This window comes from Oryzias latipes, chromosome 23, assembly GCF_002234675.1.
Source record: "Oryzias latipes chromosome 23, ASM223467v1".
Taxonomy (NCBI): domain Eukaryota; kingdom Metazoa; phylum Chordata; class Actinopteri; order Beloniformes; family Adrianichthyidae; genus Oryzias; species Oryzias latipes.
In genome coordinates, this window is record NC_019881.2 from 20,692,752 (window position 1) to 20,719,093 (window position 26,342).

The window sequence follows — 26,342 nt, forward strand, 5'->3', positions numbered from 1 at the left end:
TTCGTTCATATTGATACTTTTTTTTTTAGTGTGTGTGGCTTTTATTTTGAGATGTTGCCATCATAAAAGGGCCCAGAATGGAGCCTTGGGGAACTCCACAAACCTTTTTTTTTTATCTGTGAAAATATTAACTGGTGTTTACTTAATTTGGAAATTCTCCTGGTGCAGGGCTACACAGATGAACCCGTGTCCAAGGTTCTGTGTCATGTGGAAGACGGCTCGGTGGTGCAGCTGGACAGGTGGAACCTGTCGGTGGAGAAGAGCTCTCCTCAGCCCGAGGAGGGCACGCAGAAGGTCAGCGGGGATTCAGACCTTTGCAATATTTACAGCCGCTTGTGTTTGGAAACTAAAGATATTAAAAATTCAGCCATGGCTGCTTAGAATAACGTTCAGAGAGATTGGGGCTCCGAAGCACTTCCTGTTACCTCAAACTCTTTATAGGGTTTCCTGCAACTTTTTTAATAATCAACTGAAGCAAAATGATTTCCAAATCAGCTGCGGGACATTTTCACAGCAGCAGTCGGCTGCAAATTACAGATCAGACTGAGTCATCAGTGCGGTCGGCACTGTGAGTAAACGGAACACTTCTCCTGTAATGAAGCTCATTTTCTCTTTTTTGTTTTCTCTGAGTGCAGCTTCCCCTCGACGTGTTCAACAACTACTTCAGCCTGGGCTTTGATGCTCACGTCACCCTGGAGTTCCATGAGTCCAGAGGTCTGTCCCCCCCGCCATCATTTTCCTATTTCAGCCGGATTTTGCTCTTTTACTCTGTCCATTGTGGCTCTTTTACCCTCCTTTGTGGCTCTTTTACCCTCCTTTGTGGCTCTTTTACCCTCCTTTGTGGCTTTTTTACCCTTCATTGTGGCTCTTTTACCCTCCTTTGTGGCTCTTTTACCCTCCTTTGTGGCTCTTTTACCCTCCTTTGTGGCTTTTTTACCCTTCATTGTGGCTCTTTTACCCTCCTTTGTGGCTCTTTTACCCTCCTTTGTGGCTTTTTACCCTTCATTGTGGCTCTTTTACCCTCCTTTGTGGCTCTTTTACCCTCCTTTGTGGCTCTTTTACCCTCCTTTGTGGCTTTTTTACCCTTCATTGTGGCTCTTTTACCCTCCTTTGTGGCTCTTTTACCCTCCTTTGTGGCTCTTTTACCCTCCTTTGTGGCTTTTTACCCTTCATTGTGGCTCTTTTACCCTCCTTTGTGGCTCTTTTACCCTCCTTTGTGGCTTTTTTACCCTTCATTGTGGCTCTTTTACCCTCCTTTGTGGCTCTTTTACCCTCCTTTGTGGCTCTTTTACCCGCCATTGTGACTCTTTTACCCTCCTTTGTGGCTTTTTTACCCTTCATTGTGGCTCTTTTACCCTCCTTTGTGGCTCTTTTACCCTCCTTTGTGGCTCTTTTACCCTCCTTTGTGGCTCTTTTACCCTCTGTGGCTCTTTTACCCTCCTTTGTGGCTCTTTTACCCTCTGTGGCTCTTTTACCCTCCTTTGTGGCTCTTTTACCCTCCTTTGTGGCTCTTTTACCCGCCATTGTGGCTCTTTTACCCTCCTTTGTGGCTCTTTTACCCTCCTTTGTGGCTCTTTTACCCTCCTTTGTGGCTTTTTTACCCTTCATTGTGGCTCTTTTACCCTCCATTGTGGCTCTTTTACCCTCCTTTGTGGCTCTTTTACCCTCCTTTGTGGCTCTTTTACCCTCCATTGTGGCTCTTCTACCCTCCTTTGTGGCTCTTTTACCCTCCATTGTGGCTCTTCTACCCTCTTTTGTGGCTCTTTTACCCTCCTTTGTGGCTCTTTTACCCTCCTTTGTGGCTCTTTTACCCTCCATTGTGGCTCTTCTACCCTCCTTTGTGGCTCTTTTACCCTCCATTGTGGCTCTTCTACCCTCCTTTGTGGCTCTTTTACCCTCCTTTGTGGCTTTTTTACCCTCCTTTGTGGCTCTTTTACCCTCCATTGTGGCTCTTCTACCCTCTTTTGTGGCTCTTTTACCCTCCTTTGTGGCTCTTTTACCCTCCTTTGTGGCTCTTTTACCCTCCTTTGTGGCTCTTTTACCCTCCATTGTGGCTCTTTTACCCTCCTTTGTGGCTCTTTTACCCTCCATTGTGGCTCTTCTACCCTCCTTTGTGGCTCTTTTACCCTCCATTGTGGCTCTTCTACCCTCCTTTGTGGCTTTTTTACCCTCCTTTGTGGCTCTTTTACCCTCCATTGTGGCTCTTCTACCCTCTTTTGTGGCTCTTTTACCCTCCTTTGTGGCTCTTTTACCCTCCATTGTGGCTCTTTTACCCTCCTTTGTGGCTTTTTTACCCTTCATTGTGGCTCTTTTACCCTCCTTTGTGGCTCTTTTACCCTCCATTGTGGCTCTTTTACCTTCCTTTGTGGCTCTTTTACCCTCCATTGTGGCTCTTTTACCCTCCTTTGTGGCTCTTTTACCCTCCATTGTGGCTCTTTTACCCTCCTTTGTGGCTCTTTTACCCTCCATTGGATGGTGTAGGCTCTGTAGATCCATGACTATGACACACCGCGTATCACATAGTCTAATTCATGTGAAAAACAATCTCAGCATAAAAAATATCAACATTAAAGCGCTAATATTTGATTTAATATTTGTTTTTTTCATATGTGACCATGGTATAAGCTGGATAATGTCCTTATAGATGTGCATTATCAGATATTAATGGACCTGGCGGTCGGTTCACGCCTCCACAGCGCCTGTTAATTTCTGATAATGGCCATCTCATCGGGCATTATCCCTTACTTCTTTTACTTCATCTGCTTCTCCACTTAACTCCCCCCAAAAACAGAGCATTAACCATTCGTTTGTGCATGTGTAAGCGTTTCTCTGCCTGTTTGTGTTTGGTCATATTATACATTAATGCCATCAATGTCTGTTTTGTTTTCTGCTTTTGCTCCTGCAGAGGCGAACCCGGAGAAGTTCAACAGTCGCTTCCGCAACAAGATGTTTTATGCAGGAGTGAGTGGTCTTCTCCTCCTCTCCTTTGTCCTTTGGTCGCGTTGGACGCTTGATGAGTAAAACGATGGGAATCTGAGGGAACAAAAAGGCAGGAATGGGTCTGTTTTCAGGACGGAGGAGGTTGTGGTAAAACAAAGGATCTGTGTGGTCCTCATGAAGGAGAAGTTTTCAAACTTGTGGGTTTTTTTTTAACCTCCTTTATCCGTAAGTAGTGTCATTATGGGCCACTCGGCTCCAAATCAGCTTTTTAATCATTTATCGGGCCCTTACTTCTAATGGAAGTCATTTATTTTTTCAACGGGGGTGAAAGGAAAAACGATGGGAAGGACCGGAGGTCATCCCTCCGTGACGAGGCTTCGGCGCTCAACTGGAACTCCTCGATTAAGAGCCTCTTTGTCCGTCTGCGCTTGTGTTTGTGTGCAGGCCGCCTTCTCAGATTTCCTCCAGAGAAGCTCCAGGGATTTGTCCAAGCACGTCAGAGTGGTGGTGAGTGTCAACACACACTCTGCCTCCGGGCTCGTATCGTCTTCCATGTCGACATGTCTGAGCTGCCAGTCGGCCGGGTGGTTAAACACGCCGTCATTCAGCGGTCGAGGTGTCTCTTGCTCGGGGTTCAGTCTCACGAGGCCCGAAGGCTCGATTTAAAACCTCCTAAAAGGTCAGAAACCATTCAGATAAAAATGGCAAATTTCTGGAATTAACAGATCCTGACATCAACCAGGGGATCAACGTGTCTCTAGTTAATGTGAACTGACACATTACGGCTTACTATACAGAATATTCTGTATCATTGGTCCCCTGTGGGCTTCACTCTTCATCACATTCAGTTTCATGTCATGGTTCCGTCTCTCTGCATGCCGCCTCCTGATATAGACAGAAATCTGTAACAAAGTGATGCTACATCCAAAACTGTTATTGTTTTCATGAAAAGAAAAGCTCAGAAGAATCAAAAACAGCAAAAACTCAACAGGAATGCCATGTAATTAGCCCCTTTTGTGTTTGATTTCACAACCAAAGCAGCAAATAATCTTCAATTATCATCTCAAACATGTGAAGGATCGTACAGATCTGAAAGTTCAGACTCGAATTTTATCGAAAACATCATATTGTAATAATTAAAACTTAGTATTTAGTATTCCTAAAAAGAAAAAACTAATTCAGCTAAAAAAAGGAGGCATCGGGTTAGAAATATATTTATAGTAGAAAACTGATTTTATGTTACGTTCTCACCGATTTAAGACACATTCAAGAACGCGGCTTCGCACAGGACTGACTGTCTCTACCCGATTCCAGTGCATGAAGAGGCTAAACGCGAGATGTCGAAGCCGTGCAAATCTCATGAATCTTGCTGCAATCTTTTTCTTTCACAGCTCTAATCCAATTTATGAAAGACTTGGTGTCGTATATTTCCAGCAGGTTAGAAAAAAATGCAATTATTAACTTCTTCCTCATGATCAGTTTTCCAAAGATCGGGACTTCTGTGTTTTAAAAAAGGACGCTGTCCTCAGTTTTAGACTTAGGTCACACCTCCCAAAATGCCACCGTGGAGCAACCTAAATGCAGGTTTTTCAGCGGATTCGGCTGGTGGCATTTGCAATCGGAAGGCCGTAGGTTGCATTTTTACTCGCCTCGCAGAGGTTTTATGAGAAAGTTCAAAGTGAACAGTGACCAGATAATTTTTCTTACACCGGTCATCGGTCGCCCGGAAACATTTGGAGGTCATGCGGTGGTAGTCCAGCAGCAGCAGGAAGATCTCCAAGATCCTGAAATCATCTGATGGTCGACCGATTTTAGACTGCCAACCTCCAGCTCCCATGCTGTCCTACTTTTTAGAAATCGTACGGCAGCAGCGCGGGCACTCGACGAGGGCTGTTGAGCATTCAGCACAGAACTCATCATGGCGTTGATAGCACCACAGCGACTCAAACATCTGCGTATTGACGAATTGGGGGTTGATGCTGAGAAGAATGCAAAGAAGGCGGAACATTATGCTTTCCGCTATAACCATAGAAGAAGAGCAACGGGCACAGGACGGGCAGAGAAGAAGAAGAATCTGAGTTGCAAATGCCCAGTGGTGCAGATGACCATATATTTACATGCCGGGCGGTACTTGATATGGACGGCCGTTGTCTAGAGACATTTACACATCGTCCAATCAGAGCTGCAGCTGGTTGGCGATCCAGCTGCCACCATCCTGTGGCCTTCTGATTTCTCAACGGCATCCTGACTGACTGGCGCCTCGCGGCCGCTGTCTACTTTTATGAACACACTAACGATTTTCAAAAATATTGAGATGCGAGTTGAAGTCTTGAAGATTCTGACGATGCCTCCCCGTCATCGCGGGGGTGGAAGTTGTATATGTGACTGTAGCATTAGTGTGCACTTAAGGTCTGTGCATTTTGTATGTATCGTCCAAACACTGACTTGAAAAATTGCGTAGCGATGCATTAACACGACAGTTTTGGACGCGTAACCCAGAAATGTGCATATATGCGCTTTCATAGTGAGTTCATTGGAAGTGGATGCTTGAACATGTGTTGCCGAGGCTGGTGTGAACGTAACAAGTGGAGCTTGCTAGACACCTGAAACTGCGGTAACTCTGCGATTGTTTCTCTCCAGTGTGATGGCACAGACCTGACGCCCAAAATCCAGGAGCTGAAATTTCAGTGCATCGTCTTTTTAAACATTCCCAGGTGAGGAGATGCTTCGCTTTGATTTTAAAAAGGTAGAATTTTAAGACAAATGCTTCAAAAGTTGAACCCGTGTAGGTACTGCGCCGGCACCATGCCGTGGGGAAACACCGGCGACCATCGTGACTTTGAGCCACAGCGCCATGACGACGGCTGCATCGAGGTCATTGGCTTCACCATGGCCTCACTGGTGAGGAAAACCGCCTTTCTGAAGACGGAAAACAACCCCAAAAAAAGTTTAAGTTCACAGAAGGAGTTTCACTTTTGTCCACCAGGCGGCGCTGCAGGTTGGAGGCCACGGAGAGAGACTTCACCAATGCAGAGAAGTCATCCTGACCACCTATAAGACTGTACCTGTTCAGGTGACCACATCCAGTCAGATGTAGAAAATTGACAGCGTTGGTTTCATGATAAACATAACTCTTTGGTTTTTACCGAAATAAAAGGTTTTAGAGAAGTAGAAAACGTTAGAAATTACAAAACGGTCCTCCATGAAATGCTACAAGCCAACAAAAACTCCAAAAGTATATTTTTGTCCAGACAAAATAAACTGCATCCACTGCTGCCTGATAAAACACACTTTCCAACACTTTACGGTTATCCCCAGTGTTGACGTTCTTTGAATTACCAAAACTCCTTAATAGGGTTGTGCCGATGGACGATACCATCGTCCATCGTGATGGGTGACTGACATCCCGATAGAGAGACACCATCGTGATGCCACGCCCCCGCCACGTTGCGAGTCGACACCATAAGCCGCGGTTACATGTGCAAAATATCTTGATGGGATCAATGGTCGGATTAGAATCCAACCGTCTACATGGGCACAGAAAAATGTTTTCAGAATATAACAAACGTTCACTTAGGTCACACTTTCGGTCGGAATAAATCATTCGTACATGCGCAGTAGGGTTTGAAAAACCTGAAGGGGATATAAGTTCCGCCGAGCAGCTATTTTTTTTTCAAACTTTATTGAATGTAACAATTCAATACAAAACAATGTTAAACAGCGCCGAGCGGCTTTATACATTGACATGTCAGCTCGGTAAAATACGAGATGATCTTCTAAACGTGCTTTTAATAATGTTACGGTTATTATGAAACACCTGTCCGACCACTTCTTGTCTATTTTGTTTGTTACTTTTTTTTGTTAAAGTCACTCCCCTCAGTTTATACTGGATCATCGCGGATGAGTCATTAGTTGGGAAATAAAATTAAAAAAGTAATAAAGTAAAATAACGAATAGCAATTATATAAGAACGAAAAATGTAAAAATAGCCCCCCCCCCCCGACGATATCATCGTCCATCCCGATGGTTGTCAGCAAACATCGTCAACGGCCAATTTAAGGGACATCGCCCAAGCCTACTCCTTAACCGTTCACACAAATAACCTAATTCTAACGGAGTCTGGCTCAGAGAAAAAACAGCTGTAAAATGTGCCATGCAACACTTTACAGCAGTAAATCAGCAGATTCTGAGGTGGAGAAAGCTTCGAGGATCAGCATTAAGCTGCTTTTTCACTCCAGAATCTGTTGGAATTGTGTTATTGGCATAAATGCTTGAAGAGTTATTATTTGAAAAAAAATTGTGTTATTGTGCTTTTAAAGGGTTAATCCCTCAGCAGACGCATCTATGAATGTCACCATGGGATTAGTAAAACAACCAGTCCTGTTGCTTTACTGCCCCCTTGTGGCCTGTTTGGTATATTACGCTTTAAAAGCATTAAAATCAGAGGTTTTGCTGTCTTCCTTGCTTGCTGTACTGTGAAGGTTTCAGGCCTAAGGCAGGTATCATCTGACAGAGCGGCGCCCGCTGATGCTTCGCTCCGTCATCGCTTCACTTTGTTCACACGCAGGTGGACGGCGAGCCGTGCCGACTGGCTCCATCCACGCTGCGCATCTCGCTCCGAAATCAGGCCAACATGGTCCAGAAGAGCAAGCGGCGCACCTCCGTGCCCCTGCTCAACGAGTGAGTCACAAACACACACACACACAAACACACACGGGCGCACAGATGGAGGACGAGGCCAGGAGGGTTGTAAAAACCCGAGTGACTCATCCAGTCTGTTGAGCAAGCGGACATTCACTCCTATCAGTGTCCCACATCTCCATCCAGCTCCAGTCAGATGACGAAGGTCCAATTATGGACTTTCTCTATGGAGTTAGATTGTTGTCAAAATGATACGTATGCGCACAGACACTTGCATACTTAAAAACAAACAAAAACAAAGAAAAAAGCGTTTAGTTTTACGTTTGATATGCTTAGTTTAGATACCACTTTTCTCTGTTATGAATACGACTTTTCTATTTTGAATACGAGTTTTTTTTTATTTTGAATACGAATTTTCTTTATTTTAAAAACGTCTTTTCTCTATTTTAAAAAATAAATTTTCTATTATTTGAATACAATTTTTCAGTTTTAAATACGACTTTTTTGTATTTTGAATACAACTTTTCTATATTTTTATTACAACCTTTTTAGGTTTTACTCATGACTTTTTGCAGCCTTGGTTATGATTTTACTCTGTGTTTTGCTACAAGGACCTGGTTAAAACACCTTTTTTCATTGGAGTGAGTCATTAAATAAATGAGCCTCATGCGCATTTAGTTGAATTGATGTTTCATAACTCAATATATATATGCCTGTAATGTATTTGTGACAGTAATTTGACAGAAAACTTTCTATTCAAGACAAAAAAAAGTCTTCTATCAAAAAAAAGAAATGTCGTATTCACAACAAACATTTAAATGTAAAACTAAATGTTGTTTTCAGATACTGTTTTTTGTCTACGAGCATACATTTCATCTTGACAGTTATCTTACCCCGTACTTCTGCTCAGGAACAAACCCTGAATCTGTGCAGACCCTAACCCCCCAGCACTGACAGCCCTATATGTATATCTTGTCTTTATACCTGTGAGTCCTCCAGGTGTTTCAGTGTTCAACAGGTAATGCATGAAGAGGAGAGCTCTAGTGATTTTCTTGCTGTAACTGCAGTCTCTAGTGTTAGCGCTGCTGCTGTGCTATCCATGTTTGTCCACTTACTTTCTCCGTCTGTCCCTCCTCTTCCTCACCCCCCCCCTCCCCTTGATTTTTTTTCCTGGATTATCTCCTCCGTTTACCTTTTTATTCTCTTGCCTCCTCTTCGCCCTCCTCCTCCTCCTCTCTTCTTGTGTGTGTCCGTGCACGTGTGTGCGGCCGTAGTATTCAGAAGGTGTGTGCAGCTGATCTGCGCCGCCTCTCTGCTCCCCCCGACTCCTTCTCTGTGTAAGTACCTCAGCCCTCTGTCACTTGGTGCGTGAAGGTCGTCTGCTCAGATCCGTCTGGTTCCACCAATATTTGACTTTTCACTCAGACGCCTCATCATCGCACTCTTTCAGTTACTTTTTTTTTACGAATCACTGATATGACTTTTAGTTTGCTCAAAATTGTGTTGTGCTACGTTCACACCGGCCTCGACAACACGTGTTCACGGGGCCCCTTTTAACAAAAAGTCGACAGCAGACGCATGTATGAATGTCACCATGGGAATAGTAAAACAACCAGTCCTGTTGCTTTACTGCCCCCCTGTGGCCTGTTTGGTGTGTTACGCTTTAAAAGCATTGAAATCAGAGGTTTTGCTGTCCTCCTTGCTCCCTGCTTGCTGTAAAAGTCCATTTCTGGCTTCCGTGTTCAAACCTGTCAAGGTAGCTTTTACACCGGCCGCCACGTCTCGCGTTCAAGCGGCCACTTTCAATTCAAGTCTTTGCGAACGCACGTCAAAAGCGTTTCCTTCCGCGTTTAGATCCCTCGCGTTCACGTGTCGCTATGCATGTTATGAAGTCCGGTCTCTATGTACAGAACGGGCGTTTCATTCAACCAATGAACTGTAACTAATGAGGGATTTGGTAGTGACATGTGCGTCGCGTCCTTTCCAAAACACGGAAGGGCCAACTGTTGCAAAGATGATCACGGAGGATAAATTAGGAATTGTGGTTTTGTCCCGGCAGGAAGTCAATGACATCAAGTCTGTCGTGTATCAGAATAGAGCCTGGAGCGAAATTTGCACAATTTTGACATTTTACATCGAGCCCCATTCGGTAACATGTCGCCACGTACATTTACGTCAGTTTTCAGGTTCTACATGAAAACGTGTGGCCATTAGACGCTGGCTCCTGTGACGCTGGAGTGAACGCAGCATTGAAGTTTATGCTTTTTTTCATCACGGATCTCTTGAAACACCTCACACATTGATCTGAGTTGGCACTTTAAAGCAAAAGGTCATCAAATATTGGTCAGACGGAGCTGTTCTCTGTCGTCATGGTGAATGGAGGCGATGGACAGAGTTGGGTGAATGGCAGCATGTTGATGTCGACACGCTTCTGCCTCTCGTCTCCGTGTTTTTTCCCGCCGTGGTCCGTTTGAATTGAACGTTCCTGTCTGGCGTCCTGCACCAAAGCTTTGCACTCACCAGTCCTGCCCAGAAAATCTGTGTTGCCATTAAGCCTTGGTGGAACAAAAACCTCTTTTTTTTCAGTCGTCTTTGATGTGAACTCCTTCAGGACTGAAGGCTTCCCGTCACTCACGTTTGTAAATCTGTAAATCTTCAGCAATTTAAAGGAAATCTTTCCAATTCGATCAGAAAACACTGGAGGAAAAAGAAATAATGTAAAAATATGTAGAATACAAGATGTTCTCTTGTTTTAGGTGAAAAAATCTGTCGACAGATCCCGTCAAATTTGTTTGGCAAGATCTCTTAAATAAGCAGAAGAACCCATGAGACCTTTTTTTCCCCATTTTTATTTATGTATTTTTATTTTTTATTTTGCTGCTACTTAAAATTTTAAAGATGGTCAAATTAACTTTAAAATCCCAGAAGAAAAGTTGCTCCTGGGTTCTCCGGGGTTAAAACGAAATGAAATCGTAAAATTAGCAATAAACTCTCACAGTTAGATGTATTGCTCTGTAATGTTTTACAGTATTTTATACATTTTCCCCAAACATAACCAAACCTAAAGGCCGTGTCACACAGCCACATTTTGCACATTTTCCACGAATTATATTTCGGTCTTACGAGATTCATTATTTGAGAAACTTTTCTTGCGTTGGTCACCCCTTCGATGTTCGGCGAGGGTTTCGGCCGACGGGTCTTTACGTGAATTCAGTTTTGAGGTGTTGAAAACGTTGGCTTGTTTGAGAATTACGCAGTTTACACATATTTTACGTAGTTGATTGCAATTATTACGTAAATCTTTTTGCGAGATGCATTGGCAAACGTTAAAATTACATAATTGACGAATGAATCACATCCCACACGGTTCATGTTCTACATTGATTTTTGTTCTTTGCAAGGTGTATTTGTACTGGTTTTGACATGGTTCATTCGTGATACATCTGTGAAAATTTCTCGTGAAGAGGCACATCTTTCCTCACTTTTTCCACGTATTTTCATGTATGACCAATTTTCATCCGTGCAATATGCGCAAAATGTACGTAGCATCTGTGTGACATGGCCATTAGCGCTTTAACAGTCCAACTATCCTTGTTTCTTAAACAGAATTACACACTTTAAGGTAAATTTGTCTTTAACATTATGTGTAAATATTTGTTTACTTTCCATCTTCTGTTCTGCTGTTGTTAAAGTCCCACTGCGACCAAATTCTTTGGTGGTCCTAATATTCTTCTGATGATGAAAAAATTCAAACTGTCTTTCTGAGTATTTCTTTATTCAAATCGTTGTGAATCAGGAGCAGATAGACGCTGTTTGAAAAAGATTGTATTTGTGACGTAGAAAATATGCAGGGCGGGCTCAAAATTGTTACGGCTGGATAGCTCCAATGCTGGTCGCCATTTTTGTTGTACCACTAATGTAAGGTTGGGGGTGTGACGGGCTGTGAGCTGGCGGAAGAGCGTGTGAACAAAGAGCTCTTGGGAACAGGGAAGAGGAGAGCGGGGTTTCTCCGCCGCTCTGCAGAAACTATGTCCTTTTTTCTCTAAAAATGGCAAAATCGCCATAAAAAGCCAAATGAAACTTTCCAGTTTCTCTAAATCAAGCAGATCTGTTCTTAAAATGAGACCCTTCACATTTAAAAAATAAAACTTCTGCCAAAAGTAAAAAAAAAGTCAAAAAAGTGAATAAATATAAGATATTGAATGACTAATTAATATATTTAAGATTAATTATCTTCAAACAAGTCGTCACATTTTAATTAAAAGTTACTAGTTTAGTCTCCTATAAAGTGTAATAATATATTTAAAATGGAAACTCGTCCAAAAAAACATCTCGATATTTTATGTTTTTGCAGTGAAACTTAAAATTTGCAGCTGAAGTTTTCATCAAACTCCTACAATCTGTGTGAAGAAACCTGTTGAACCCGATGTGTCCTGTGATCCATGTGTGTGTGTGTGTGACTGGGTGTGCATGTGCCGTTGTGACTGTGTGTGTGTGTGTGTGCATGTGCGGGTGGTGGCTCCTTCACGCGCCTGTTTTTCATTTCCAGTCCTCATGCCGTCCCTGACCGCCTGCGTCTGCGCGTCAACCGCATCAGCCTGCAGGAGTACGACAGGCTGCAGTTCGACAAGGAGCGCCTGCGGGACGTCTGTAAGCCGGCTCGTCTCCGTGCGACCCTGCCGCCCCCTGCTGGCCGTGGTTGTCACGGTGTTTGTGTTTTTGCAGCCATCCCCGTGGGCATCGTGGTGGTGAGGGGAGACTGCGACCTGGAAACCTGCAGACTTTACATCGACAGGCTGCAAGAGGTGAGTCTACGTCCAAGTCACCCGTCTGCTCTCCGTCCTTCATCACTGCTTCCTCTTCATCATTATTTCATGGTCTTCTGTGGCTGCGAGACCTCCTACTGACCCTCGGGAGGCGCCGCTCACTAATCGCTTTAACCATATGTGGAAGTTTTCTGGTGGAAGTGCTTTGGCTGCTTGTTAACCTTGAAAACTGTCTGCTGTGCTTGCTAGGATTTACACCAGGCGCCACCTACTGGCCACAGAGTGCACTACCAGGTACACAGAGAAGCTCTGGAGGCAAATAAACTGATTATAAATATTACATGTAAAGTTTAAGCTTCTCAGAACACTACTCACAAAATAGTATTCCTGAGGAACAAGATTTGATCCTAAAATGAATCTAGCATGAATCCGTGAACCCACCTGGTTCTGGTTCTGGTTCTGGTGGCGCTCCTTAGCAGAAAGGCTAATATGAATTAAATTCCCCTTCATGAACAAATGTTATGATATACTATTGCTACTGCATAAACTTTATGGCTTTAAATAAAAGAATATTTAACCTAAAATAGTCAATAAATGTGTACAAGTAGTGAGTTAAAACCTAAACGAAGCAGAAATGTAAAAAAACAACAACAAAATCTAATCTAAAACACTGAACAGTGCACATTAAAAATTGGTAATTTCTTTACATTTAAATTCTGATTTATTGATGACGTGAAGATTCAAATCTGTTTGTGAGTAGTGTTTGTTTGAATTTCATTTTTGTTTTCAAAAATACTCTAATATTTTATCTTTTTACGTCTTCACTGTGATGTTTGTGGGGGTGTTGTGCTGTTGTGCTCACAGATATGAGTGGATCAAAATGTGTAGAATATAAAAAAAAATTTCAAATTGTTGAATTTGCACCGTTTTTTTTTTTACAAATTTCTTACCAAAATGCTGATTTTTTTTAAAGCAGTAAAATGGTTTTACGGCTCAGCAGCACTGCCCCCCCCCCCTTTGGTGTCACTTCACCGTTTGGGGGTAGGGGGGTCAGACGTCTGCACAGATGATCAGTGTCTGGGTTTTGTCTGCAGGATGAGAGCAGAGGCGTCCCCAGGACCAGTTCCAGCAGCAGACTGTCGCCCAACTGGAGCTTCCTGGACTGTGAGTCCAAGAAAACATGGAAGAAAAAAAAAACGAATCTTCTCAGACGACAATCAAAGCTTTTTTATTGAACTTATTTGGATTCAGGTTTACAACTTCTAGCTGCAAATGTTATGTGATGGATGGATGGATGGATGGATGGATGGATGGATGGATGAATTTAAAGCCAGCTAGATAGCTAGTTTTGTCCCTGGTCCACAACTCTTACTTTAATTTAAACAAGAGAGACATTAAAAAAAGATAGAACTAAATAATCCATAAAAATACTTAAAAGTGCCTCACCTGTTGACTAAAGACATGAAATCAAGGATGAATTCAGACCGGACACATGTGGTCCACTTAAAGTGAACCGCAGTCCGCAACAAATTCTCAGTCTGAATACATCTAAGCAGACCCAGTGCCAGGAACCGCTCTCTGACCCATCTTTGGCAGTGGTCTCAGGTTGTTTCCAATCAGACGTTGGAGCAGAACAACTGGACCCAAACGACCATTGTAGCCGGTGGTCACATGATCTAAACAAAGTAGGAGAGAAGCAACAGATGAGCCGCAGACCAAATTAGATCAACGATTGTCGTATTACCAAACAGGAAAAAGGGTCCAACTGTGTGAGTGTATGTGTGTATGTGTGTGTATATATACATACATGACACTTAAAAATATACATAACATTTTGTTTTTATTGCATGACTTCGGGAAACTGTTTCATCAGAAAATGACGGCCTGTGGTTTTTTTTTTAATTTTCAGCCACGTCAGCTGATCGCTTCTATCGCATCGACAAGGCTCAGGTACGGCCGCCTCCCACAGCCACGCTCCTGACGGTGGGGTCACGCCCTCACCCTCCTCTGCCCACCTCTGTCTTTGCAGGAGCACCTCCACTTTGTGACAGAAATTTGCCAGGAGGAGGTGTTCATCCTGGACCACGAGGGACCCGTGGTGAGCCAGGGGTCGTCCACTGGGATGCCAGATCTGGTGGTGGAACCCGCCTCCGAGTAAGACTTTCCTATTACTATGAAGGCCTAGAAGGAACAAAAAGAGACTATTTTAGATTCCTAAACTAGAACTCCTAAAACGTTTTGATTAAATTTAAAAGATTTGTTTATTTCTTCATAGAAATTAGTTTTCATTTCTGTAAGAGGTGTAGTTCTCAGCAGGAACCACTAGATTCAACTTAATTCTTCCTGGTTTCTGAGCTCCATCAGCTGTTCTCACATCTTAATGCCGTGTCACACAATCACTACGTACATTTTGCACATATTGCACGGATGAAAATTGGTCATTCGTGAATATGCGTGGAAAACGTGAGAAAGTTTGTGGTCTTTACATGAAATTTACACAGATGTATCATGAATGAACCGCATTAAAACCACGGCAGAGCTACTAATTAACCATGCAAAGAAAAAAAATCAATGTAGAACATGAACCGTTTATATACAATTCATAAGTGATTCGTGATTCAATTACGTGATTTGAATGTATTAGCACCGTAGATGTGATGTAAAGATATACATTGCTGGTATAAGCGATGTACAGCAAATTTTCTTCTAAGCTTCATTTAAACCACAAATGACTCAGAAAATCGATTTTTAGAGAATTCTTTAGAGAATATCATCAATATAAATAAATGTAAAAATATCTGATCAATTAATACTCATGGATTTGTGTTTACAGGACCAATCTGACAACTGATGAACAAGGTAAGACACACACAAACTAAAACATGCACATACACACTAATACTCATGCACTTACACACACCAACATTAATGCGTACACACTAAAAACTACACACAAAACACACATTTATGTCCACACTACACACACAAACAAGAAAACATGAAAACAAACACATTACACACACATACACAAAGTAAAAAGCCATACACACACACACACTTATACACCAACACAGAGACACTCAAACCTCCCCGGTGGTTTTGGGTTCAGCAGCTTCATTAGTCTGAAACGGATCAGATTCCAAATCAAACGTTGGTTCTGTTGACGGTTCTGCTCCTGCTGACGGGATGAAGAACTTCTCAGACGCTCCTCAAACAGTTTGAACCTTTGCGGACGTTTTTCTGTTGGTATTTAAACACAAACACTCGTCTGGACGGGTTTCTCTGGAAAGAGGAAGCTGGCGCTGCTCCCCTTTTCCCTACTGAAGAAAATTCCCGGGACTCGGGATCACAGACTCGCTGGACCGGTTCACGTCTTTAACACAATTGTCGTCGCACACAAACGACGGATTTACTCAAATATATGTCCGACATTTCAATGCTTTCTACACTCGGAGGAAGCAGGTAAAGAAGTCAAACGGGATTTTCCCGTCACTGAACTCATGACAGTCACTGTGACCTCACTCACGCGTGTTTTTGTGTGTTTGCAGCCCTCCTGACTGCTGCCGTGTCTGGAGATCTTCCTACGGTACCGTTTACGTTTATTCACTGCAGCACGGAGATTTCTGAAACCGGTTTAACCACACGAGCCGCAAACCGAGCCTTTAAACAAAACAATAAATACTTCTGTAAGGGGGATTTCTAAAAGCAATCAGCAGGAAATCCCTGAACAAACAACAGAAAAGTAAATCAAATAAATAAATGTTAGAAAGTGGAGCTGGTTTTGTCCTTGAGAAGGTTTATTGTAAAAAAACGTATGTCTTTACGTTTTTGCTAAATATTAAAGCCGTTTGTCAATAAAATTCTCTGCAGTTTCTGCTTTTTTAAGAATTTTTTTAAATTTAAATTTAAACAAAATGTTGGTGATTTAGTTCAATAAATCAAACTTTATTTATCAAGAAAAGCACTTTTTATGCATCGCAGCTTAAGTCACTTTAAAATTAAAAACAAGCAGACAACAAAATGCACAATGTATACAGGCTCCAAAAAATGAAGAATTATTTTAAAAAGTGCGTAAATTGGGAATATTTTTTAAGGTTTGTTGTTTTATTTTATTTTACACAAAAATTCTAAATTTACGCTTTTGTTTTCAAGTACGTCGAGATTTTTGATCCACTTCCTCTACACCAGAAGCTTTTTTAGGAAAAAAAAAGACTAATTCCTTCTAAATGTGTTTATTCATTTATTCAAACAATTTTATTAAAAGTAAATTCTGTATTTTCAGCTTTTAAATAGGAACAAAATTTATTTCTTTCCTTTCAAAGAGTCACATTTAAAATAAATCCACATTCAATTCTTAACTAAATTAATTTTTTCAAGAATCTATTAGCATGTTTTATTTTGATGGGGCATTTTCTGTTTAAAATTGGGGTGCAAACATTTAAATAATCAGGATTTTTATTTCTTTAAAGGGGCTCATTAATTGGAATCTGGTTTAAAAAATGTTTCCTCTTTTTTGACAAACCAGCGAATAAAAAGAGATTTAAGAAAAAGTTGATCTTAAAAGAATGTCTTACTGTGTGGAAAAAGAATATTTTATGCCTGAAAGAAGCAAAAATCCTTCAGAAAAAGAATATCTTGATTGTCTTTGGTGGTGGGTGTTGTTGTCTTCACCTAATAGGCTTTTTTTTTGCAATCACAGGCGCAAACATTAAAGAGAAATTGAATAAAATACTCTTCAACAAGGACGTATAGAAAGAAAACTAAGCTCAAAAACGGCATTTCTAAGCATTTCTTTATTTCAAATTGTCGTGAATCAGATGGAAAGGGGAAGGGGGGCGGGGTTGCTCCACGCCAACAGTCCCGCCCCCAATTCAGAGGTGAATTTCTAATGAACTCCTGCCGCTCTGCAGAAACTAGGTTCAAGAAAACAACAGTTATTTTCATATATTTTTATAATGTGGTTCATTCAAGACCACTGGAAAGCGCGTTGAAAATCGATCAAAAGATGATCGGAGTGGAACTTTTAGGCTAACCTAGAAATACCAAATGTCGCAGTTCCTCAGAAAACCACTACAGCCAGAAAAGAGACATTTTCTTTGTAGTTTTGTGTCAAACATATTTTCAAACTTAAAGTATCTTAAATGTTAATTGTTTTATTTTCAATTCATGACAATTGTTGTTTTTATTGTATTTGAGTTGAAATTCCTGCATTATTAGTTGTTTTGATTGGGTTAATACCTCAAGTTATCAGCTGTTTTTTGTGGGAGCAGCACTCAGAATCTGTTTCCTGTCTGCAGCTGTCCGAGTGCGTGCAGCGAGGCGTCAGTCTGCTGGTGAGAGACGCCGAAGGCTGCTCGGCGTTGCACATCGCCGCTCAGAACGGACACACCGACCTGGTCAGATACATCCTGCAACAAGGTGGGAAGAGGCTGAAGCAGACGCTTAGAAACGGAGCAGATAGAAAGCAGTCAAGTGCAGAAGACGAATGTCTTTTCTATCTGCTCCTTTTCTGGAATCGACTGACAATCTGCTCACTAATCCAAACCGATGCAAAAAGGTCAAAGGTGAAGCCGCAAAGGTTCTCACACTTCCTGTTTTGTTTCTCCTTAGGCTCTAAAGTCCTCCTGGATCTGACAGACAGAGAGAAGTACGTCCGATTTCTTTGGTTACTCCTGTTTTTGAACTGAATTGGGTGCTGAAATAAAGAAAAGCCACACTCCTTCACGGCTTTGAAGACACAAAAATGACCTTCAGAAACCGGAACAAACCAGACAAACATGTTTGTTACTTTTGATTCCCGCTACACTTTTTTTAAAAACTGTGGTATGTAAACAGAAAAAAACACGTCTAAGCCACCAGAAAACAAAATCTGAAGAATAGAAAATGAAACAAAATACACATCTTTAAAAAATCTATACATGTTTTTATACATTTGTTGGGTAATACGCATCTAAATTATATTCAGAAAATCATGCTTGATTTGAAAATTTAAAACTGTTAGCTGTGCTTAAAACCTGATTATTTTTACACTTCTTGTGTATATCTTAAAGAAAAATGAAGAATTGGCAGGTTTTTCAGGTTGGAATTATCACTCTTCTTTTAAAAACTGAACTTTTCACATTATTTATCCGACTTAGGTTTAATTTAGGCTTCCAGGGTGAATAATTGTGCTCATGGGAGCTTGACGCAACCTGAAGTTGCTGAAAATGTTGCTTAAAACATTATAAAAATTCTCTAAAAGTCTGAATTTCCTGTTTCCGACTGTTTAATGTTGACTTTTTCCCTAAATTTCCAAGTTTACTTGTTTGCATTTGTTTATTTGTGGGGACACTCTGAACCCCTGATCTCTGGAAATCTCACACTATAATAACCCAAGCCGACCACCAGGGGCGGTGCAGCTCACAGCTGGGTAGGCTTTGTTTTTTTAGCCATCGTTGGGGTGAAATTCCTAGAAGTGTCTGCTGTGCTGCTCAGAGGACCGACCCTTCGACAGTGGTCAGAAAGTGTGTTTATGCCTGTGAGGCAGCAGTGGATGCAGTTTGTTTTTTTGGACAAACGTGCAGCTGTAGAAGTTTGTGCCATTTCACAAAGAGCAGTTTCTGGTACAAGATTTTGCCACTGAACCGTGAGACAAAGAGTTTGGTTAGAGTTGTTTATGTCGCATTGACCAGTCGGAGATGACCTGGCCTCCATGTGGGCGGGGCTGTAATGCTACGAACACACCGGACATTGTGATGCGCGTTTAAAAATGCACTGAATGCTGAGTTTTTTAACGCGATTTTAGCATTTGATGTTTACACTGGATTGTCGCTAACCGATACTAGTGCCAGTTGGAACAGGCTGAGTGCGAAATGTCGTGCCGGTGGGAATCTTTCAAATTTTGCTCCAGGGTTTTTCTTTCACAGCTCTATTCAGATAAATGAAAGACTTGGTGTCCAGCTGGAGATAAATCACAATTACTAATTTCTTCTCCATGATTATTTTTCTAATAGTTAGCAATTCCCTGTTTGGAAAAGGACGCCATCCGTACGTCACTACCAAATCCAAGTCCAATTGGTCAAAGTTCAACACATGTTCAGTGGCTGTGCAGTTTAGACGGAGAGCCCAAAAACGGACTTAAAAAGACTTAAAAGTGATAGTTTTGAATGCGGAAGCCCGAAACGTGCATTTACATGGACTTTTGTTTGGAAGTGGTCGCTTGAACGCGTGTTTCCGAGCCCGGTAGCATCAGACAGAAGAAAGATAAGATCTTCATGAACATACATGAAGGTTTGCCCTTTTAAGGCCTAAAAACCTGGAATAAGCAATAAAAAGACGTCTTGCCTTTAATCAGAAACTAAACAAAGTCCAGATTGACGTAATCTCCTGTAAATGTTTTCTGCTGGATCATGTGAGGTCAAAGCAGTGACTAGTCAGTGACTGGCATGTCAGGTGTTTGGAATTCCTCTGGGTGTTTCCACCTGTTTTATTGGTTTGGAGCTGAATTCTGATTGTTTTGTATTGAGCTAAACTTGAGAAATCAGGGTGTTTGGCTGTGTTGGCGGCGGTGCTTGACATTTCCTGTGGTTTTTCTGATTTCCTGTCAGTGTGACGCTTCTTCAAACCCTGCTGGTAACCGACTGCATCACGTTTGTGTGTCTGCAGAGGGGACACTGCCTTGCACAAAGCAGCCTCAGAAAAGCAGCATGCCGTTTGCAGATTACTGGTGGAAGCTGGAGCTTCGCTAGAAAAGACCAACTTCCAGGTAACGGAGACAGACGAAGGATTTCCAGAGAAGCAGGGGGGGCAGTGGGGCTTTGGTGACGGATCTGTCGTCGTTTAGGACCAAAGGAAAGTCCAGAATCCTCTGAGAAAAAGTGCTTTTCTGAAAGAAATCTAACAGAAAAGTGTTTTTTTTTTTGCAGATTTAAATAGAAACAAAACAAACTACTTTTTTTTCTTTTCAGGTGTTTTAACAATTAACAAAAATCCCAAAGGTTTTCCTCAACTTCCACGGCTTCATCCTAACATGTTGTCACCATGGCAACGTCTTATCAGCACTTTAAAGCACTGAAAGCCATACGGCCATAAACCGTATCCAAGAACTGGACTGAGTAGGAAATGGTTTATTCCCGGCTCAGACCAAATGAAGTCGATTGAGTCGCCATTGTTGGAGCCCGGCGTTGTCAGTCTGAGTCACAGTTTCCATGGAAACCACTCTTGCCAATCAGGAGTGAGCTTGTTGGAAGGCCACACCCCTGCCACTTGAAAGCGGGGCTACACTAAATCTGTCAACGTTTTGAATGTTGGACATAAGGCCCAGCAGGCTCCACCTACTTTTATTGAGCCATCTGGTTCGTCGGTTAATAACTTGAATAACTTGAACTACAGAAAATTATCATTTAAAAAAAAAAAACAAAGAGGATTATCAAGAAGTTTTTAAAAAAGTATCAGAGCAAGAAAGTTTATTCTTACCAGCAGGCATGACTGAGTCACAGATGTTTATGGCTCTATAGAAGGGAACTACCTTTGGAGCGCCAGGGGGAGGAGTCACTCAGTCCAGTTCTCATAAACAGTTATTTGTTATACAACAGGATTACTTCATCTTTGGGAGGATCATAAACTGTTGAACTCTCACATCAACAGAAACCTGGTTTCACTTTCAGAACTGAGCCTGGAATGAAAACACAGAACCTCTGCAGTCTCTGGGAAAGTAAAACAATAATTAGTGAATGTGGTCTCAGCATTCAAGGCATGAAAATAAAAGAATATCATTCAATCAGGTTGTTCAAACTGACTTTCAGGACTTTCTCGAGCACGTTCACATCTTTTAAAGGGCCTATATCATGCAAAATCGACTTTTTGAGCTTTTAAGTGTATTAGAACAATAAACTACCCCAAAGTGGTATTTTGATTAGTTCTCACATTTCTGAGTATTCCTCTTAAACCCTCTGAGCACTGGCCCGTCCCAATCCACAATCTCACATTATGATGTCACAAAGTGAGGACCAGCCCCTTCCAGGAAGAGTCTGCACTGTCAGCCCCGCCCCCAGGCAATCAGACACACCCACTTTCTCTGTGGAGCTAGCGCCGATCGGCTAACAATTTCATTATATGTGTACAATACTCAGATTCATCTTTGCAAAAGCTTGGATGTAGTTTGTTTTCGTGGGCAAAACGCAGACACACTGCAGAGGCCGACTCTAGGATGACGTCATGAAATGGGCGGCACCCACATGGAGCAAAAGGCGGGGCCTCAGAGATCAACTCGTCTTTCTTCCGAGTTGGAAAATGAGCTGCGGAAATCACTCATATTTTAATTTTAAATTTTACTCTTTAGTGTGCCAAAGGTAATAAATTATCATACATACAGATATAGTTTACCCTGAAAGGCTTAAGAAAAGCATCAAATAGGCCCTTTAGGCGGGTTTTATGGCGCGAGCTCACAAAGGTGAAAGTTCAACTGTTGGAAAAAAAAACTGTTGGCTCAGTGTCACAGCCAAAAGGCAGTTTTTCCTGAAGAGATTTACTAAATATCTTTAAAAAAAAAACATAAATATTTGATGAATTCCTATTGGTTCTTTTGAAACCCTGAATCACAAAGTGTTAAAGTTGATCCAAATCCGTGTCTCTTGGTTCTTAAAACCTCGGATTTCCAAATCCTCGGGCTTCAGGAGAAGTTCTGATGGATCTTCTTGTGTCGTTTGTGTTCAGGGGAAGACGCCTGCAGACCAAGCACAGGAAGACGCCGAACTCTCCAACTACCTGAGCTCCCGAAGGCCGCCGCCCCCTTCCAGCAAGGAGGACCTGGAGACGGCCGTTTGAGGCGCACACACACACCCACACACACACACATGGACTCTGCACACTCGTAGCTGAACATAAGTGGGAGTGAAACTGAGACGAACTCTTGGCTGCAGAGAAGCGCTGGACTGCCTCGCTGCTGTGGCGGCGGATATTTGACCGCTTCAATATTTATTTGTATTTATTTATTTGTGTTTCTATTTATTGATTGTGCTGATGGACGGACTGTCTTACCTTGAATAGTTCAGGATGCAAGTGCAATTTCACCGGCCACAACGAGCTCCCCGGCTCCGCTTACGTTTCACGATTCTTCAGTGCTTCAGCGTCAAAACAAAAAATCTTTCAAAATAAAAGCTTATGAAGCTGTATTTATCCCATGAAACCCTTTGTGCCAAAGAGATGACTCTGATGGTTCCAGCTTTTTTTCTACCTTGTTTCTCCGTCTTTTTACCTTTTTCGTGGTTAGAAATCACATTTATGAAAAAAGTCCACAAACATTTGAAAGTTTTTCCTGTCAAATAACCAGCTCAGTGGCCTTGTGGTAGAGTGTCCGCCCTGTGACTGGAAGGTAGTGGGTTCAAACCCATGCCGAGTCATACCAAAGACTTTAAAAATGGGACCCAATGCCTCCCTCAGCATTAAATCCACCAAGTAGCTGTGTCTGCAGCTCGCCGCTCCCCCAGGGGAGGGGTCAAATGCAGAGAACAAATTTCACACACCTAGGTGTGTGACAGATTGTGTGATTTAATTTAATGTTGCAGTTATCTCGCTGAGAATCATGGGAAAAAAATCTTTAAATCCAATAAGCTTCTATTTTCTTATTTAACTAAAGCAAACAAAAAAAATATTTTGATCTTCACTATGCTTGTGTGTGTGTACAGAACAGTGATGTTCAGAATCTTATAGTTAAAAAACCTGCAAATATAAAAAGAAGTGACACTTTTTTTTATTTTTCACTTTTTTCCATCTAAATAATCATCAAACTTTATCGCTATGTTTGGATTTAAAGCAGCTTCTGTTACAAACATCCCAAAAAGTCCCCATTTAAACTTGTTTGTCTACAAAATGAACAAATCGTGACAGAACCGTCATGTTGCTTCTGGACCAGAACCTGTTGCTGACTTATAAAGGAGAATTGGACCGAGTGAGTGTGACCTCACCTGCGGAAAATGACTCCAACCAAATGAGGTCAATACAGTTGGCATTTTTCTTGTGATACGGACATCGCCAGTAACCAGTGATTGGTCCAAGTCGGCCTGAGTTTCTATATCAACCGCTCTGACCAATCAGGAGTGAGCTCAGTGGAAAGCCACACCTCTACCACTTGAAAGCAGGCTACATGACCTCTGTCAATCAAACGTTTTGGACGTAGGACCACCTACATTTAACGAGTCGCCCGATGGCCCAGTTCAGAACAAAACAAAACCGGGAAAAAATGAGGATTATCAAGAACAGGGACGGGCGACTCCCGGCCCTGGGGGCCGCATTCCTGCGTGTTTTCCGCCATGGCCCCGCCCTGGCTTGTTCTAATTGGCTGGACACACCTGAACCAGGTAACCAGTCATGAGCAGAGCTCGGATATCTGGAAATCATGAAGACACTGGAGTTGCCCATAGAAGTCGACAGGATTTTGGCTTCTTGGAGCCAACGGGCACTTCCTGTTTGGAACGCCAGGGGGGATTTAGATATACTTTCCTTTATTGATCCCATATTGGGGAAATTCAATTGTCACAGCAGTTCCAAAGAGCAGAGAAAAGAAAATTGACGAGAGGGGAGGGGCTACTCAGTCCAGTTCGCATATCCAGTCAATGGTGGGGAGACAGGCCAGAATTGACGCAGATGTGGGGGTAACAAACAAACAAAGTGACCATTTGCATGACATTTTCTTAAAATGTGCGGCCAGTGCTGAACTTTTTTTGACCGCACCGACCTGGGGGAAGGGTTAAGGTTAGGATCGCGGTTAGGGTTGATACAATAAATGCTCTCTGAGGGCGGCGGTGTCTTCAGCAAACCCCATCCGAGGGGATGGGGCAACTGCGGAGAACAATCTTCACACACCGAGGTGCGTGACGCCTAACGGGACTTTAACTTTAAATATGTGCGGCCGACATGAATCTCAATCAATGTATGCGCTGGGTCTCGCGTAAATGCAAATAACATCAGCCAGTAAAATTAAAAGGTCACGACCCCTGAACCCCACAGCAACTTCCTTCATTCGTGATGTTTCTGATCCAACATGGTTTTACCTGTGCGGGCTAACGGCGCCAAGTCCATATCAGATAAAAAGGGCCCTAAGAGCAGGCGTGTTTCTTCTGTGCGTGAGGCGGAGCCAGTTATCAAAAATAAGACGGCGCTACACACATATCTGACGTACGTTTTCTCCAGCTACCTAACAAAACAAAAAAAACATCATCATCTGAGCCATATTCAATGCAATATAGATGAATAACTTTTGGGTTTTTGCATTTCTGTATGAAACGTTTACATTACATTAATGTTTTAACATAGTCGAGCATTTAGCACAGAGGAGTTTTGAATGTGCAATGTTACTTCAGTGCCGGTTGAGGTTCTTCTTGTTATTTTCTTGGTTTTCATTTTGTGTGCATGAATGTCAAAGGACAGATGCCGCGGCATCTCCGACGGTGTGAACTGTTGCTAACAAAAGTGATTTTTTTTAATGTTCAAATAAAAAATTGTTGGCGTTTTTGTTGGGATGGCGTTTAGCCGTTGTGGAAACTCTGCTTGTAGGTGCAGCGGCGACCCACAGTGTTACTTATCGACAAATAAAGGCTTTTAAAACTATTTTTTTCTCTTTGGAAATGTAAAAAAAGTCAAATATGTGCTGGCTTTAATGGAGGGATTGTTTTTTTATTTTTGGAATTTCCTTTTATTTTCAAGGCGGGACTTCCACAGCGGCTGCTGAAATACCTGATTGAGAGCGCTTCCTTTGGAGTTTTTGTGTTTAAAAGTGTTGCTCTGAACTGAAAGTGAGCGACAGCCACACTCATTCCTACACACTTTCTATGGGGTAGATGCATACGTTTGAATTCAAGTGTCTTTCATCACAGTGCATGGCATTTTTTTACTTCGGATATGTTTTCTGGTCATTACAAAACGAATGGCATTCTTGTTGTTCAAATTATTAAATTATTATAATTTCAAAAGTTTTATAGCTGCTTTTCTTCTATTGTTGGGCATGTGTTGTGTGTTTTTGTTTGTGTTTTGCTTTTGTATTTTTCTTTTCTGCTGCTGATTACAATGGGATTACTTGAAGTTTGTTGTTTTATCGATTTGTGATGCTGTTGTTTGTCTGATTTTACTTCCTGTTTGGGTGAATGTTGGTAAACTCCCTCTTTTAATACACAGCAGTTTCCTCATTTTTTTCCTTTTTTTTAAAGTTTATTTTCAAGAATAATTCACACAGAAATAAATATGTTACTGGTAAAAAGTGACCTTGAGAAAGTCACACTATACTGTTTGTGTTTAAAGTGACTATAAAACACACACAATTTGTGTTAGCATCGTTTAGGAACTGATGTATATAAAAGAAAGTATTATTTTACAATGTCCACATTTTGTGAAATAGATCATATAAAATACATTTTGAACAGACTAAAATTATTTTTTATTAAGATATGTTAATAAAATGTATTGGTAGTGCTGATATGCTTATTTGTTTGCTTTCCACTTTTTACTGTGATGTTTGCGTTGGTGATAAAATTTGAATTAAAATTTGATTCATATGCTGCTTTAATTATTTCAAAAAGATAAACAGGCACAGCTGGATGTGTTGATATTCAGCAAATAAAAAGAATGGATTCAGAAAATGCTCAAAACACTTGGGCCTGTTGATGTTTTTAATATTTGTTTATTGGTTAACATTATAACATCCAATGTTAATAAAACCTTTTTGATATTTTTTTGCTTAAAACGCCTAAATATTTTAGGTTTAAACATTTCCCGCTCACTGTTGTCCTGGTTTAGCCTGCTAGCTAGTTTGGTTTAGCATTGATGCTTATAGCTGTTTTAACGATTGTGCTAATTTTTTGTGCGTATCTCTGGTTTATCATCTTTTTCTTTAGCATGATGCCATTTTATTACTGCAAACATTTTTATGTGTAGGTTATATGCTAACTGTTACAGTTCTTTTGTGCTTCGACAGTATTTTTGTTTTTTTCCATCTAAACATGCTAATTTAAGGAAATATAACAT

General features: G+C 41.6%; 1 protein-coding gene and 1 long non-coding RNA gene across 7 annotated transcripts in view; one reads left to right on the plus strand and one right to left on the minus strand.

Annotated features, from left to right (window-relative positions):
- The window catches only part of LOC101166178 (diacylglycerol kinase iota), an 82,664-nt gene extending 56,791 nt beyond the window's left edge, over positions 1 to 25,873 (plus strand). For 2 of the 5 annotated variants that reach the window (XM_023952272.1, XM_023952273.1), the window contains exons 14-34: positions 169 to 294; positions 636 to 714; positions 2,906 to 2,961; positions 3,385 to 3,447; positions 5,581 to 5,654; positions 5,730 to 5,841; positions 5,927 to 6,013; positions 7,508 to 7,620; positions 8,856 to 8,918; positions 12,131 to 12,231; positions 12,307 to 12,386; positions 12,597 to 12,641; positions 13,442 to 13,511; positions 14,257 to 14,297; positions 14,377 to 14,501; positions 15,181 to 15,206; positions 15,896 to 15,933; positions 17,645 to 17,765; positions 17,958 to 17,994; positions 19,992 to 20,091; positions 22,041 to 25,873. In XM_023952272.1, coding sequence (XP_023808040.1) covers positions 169 to 294; positions 636 to 714; positions 2,906 to 2,961; positions 3,385 to 3,447; positions 5,581 to 5,654; positions 5,730 to 5,841; positions 5,927 to 6,013; positions 7,508 to 7,620; positions 8,856 to 8,918; positions 12,131 to 12,231; positions 12,307 to 12,386; positions 12,597 to 12,641; positions 13,442 to 13,511; positions 14,257 to 14,297; positions 14,377 to 14,501; positions 15,181 to 15,206; positions 15,896 to 15,933; positions 17,645 to 17,765; positions 17,958 to 17,994; positions 19,992 to 20,091; positions 22,041 to 22,151 — 1,668 coding nt within the window. In that variant the 3' untranslated portion in view covers positions 22,152 to 25,873. The remainder of the gene's footprint in view (positions 1 to 168; positions 295 to 635; positions 715 to 2,905; positions 2,962 to 3,384; positions 3,448 to 5,580; positions 5,655 to 5,729; positions 5,842 to 5,926; positions 6,014 to 7,507; positions 7,621 to 8,855; positions 8,919 to 12,130; positions 12,232 to 12,306; positions 12,387 to 12,596; positions 12,642 to 13,441; positions 13,512 to 14,256; positions 14,298 to 14,376; positions 14,502 to 15,180; positions 15,207 to 15,895; positions 15,934 to 17,644; positions 17,766 to 17,957; positions 17,995 to 19,991; positions 20,092 to 22,040) is intronic. The other 3 variants (XM_023952276.1, XM_023952274.1, XM_023952275.1) reach the window with 3 other exon arrangements.
- LOC110017592 lies at positions 13,556 to 14,464 on the minus strand. 2 transcript variants are annotated; one of them, XR_002872727.1, is made up of 3 exons: positions 14,363 to 14,464; positions 13,794 to 14,023; positions 13,556 to 13,718 (listed from the first exon to the last, which is right to left on the minus strand). It is a non-coding gene; the product is annotated as an uncharacterized LOC110017592 (long non-coding RNA). The 2 variants fall into 2 exon arrangements; XR_002872726.1 differs by having other exon boundaries at positions 13,556 to 14,023.
- Positions 25,874 to 26,342: the final 469 nt, after the last annotated feature.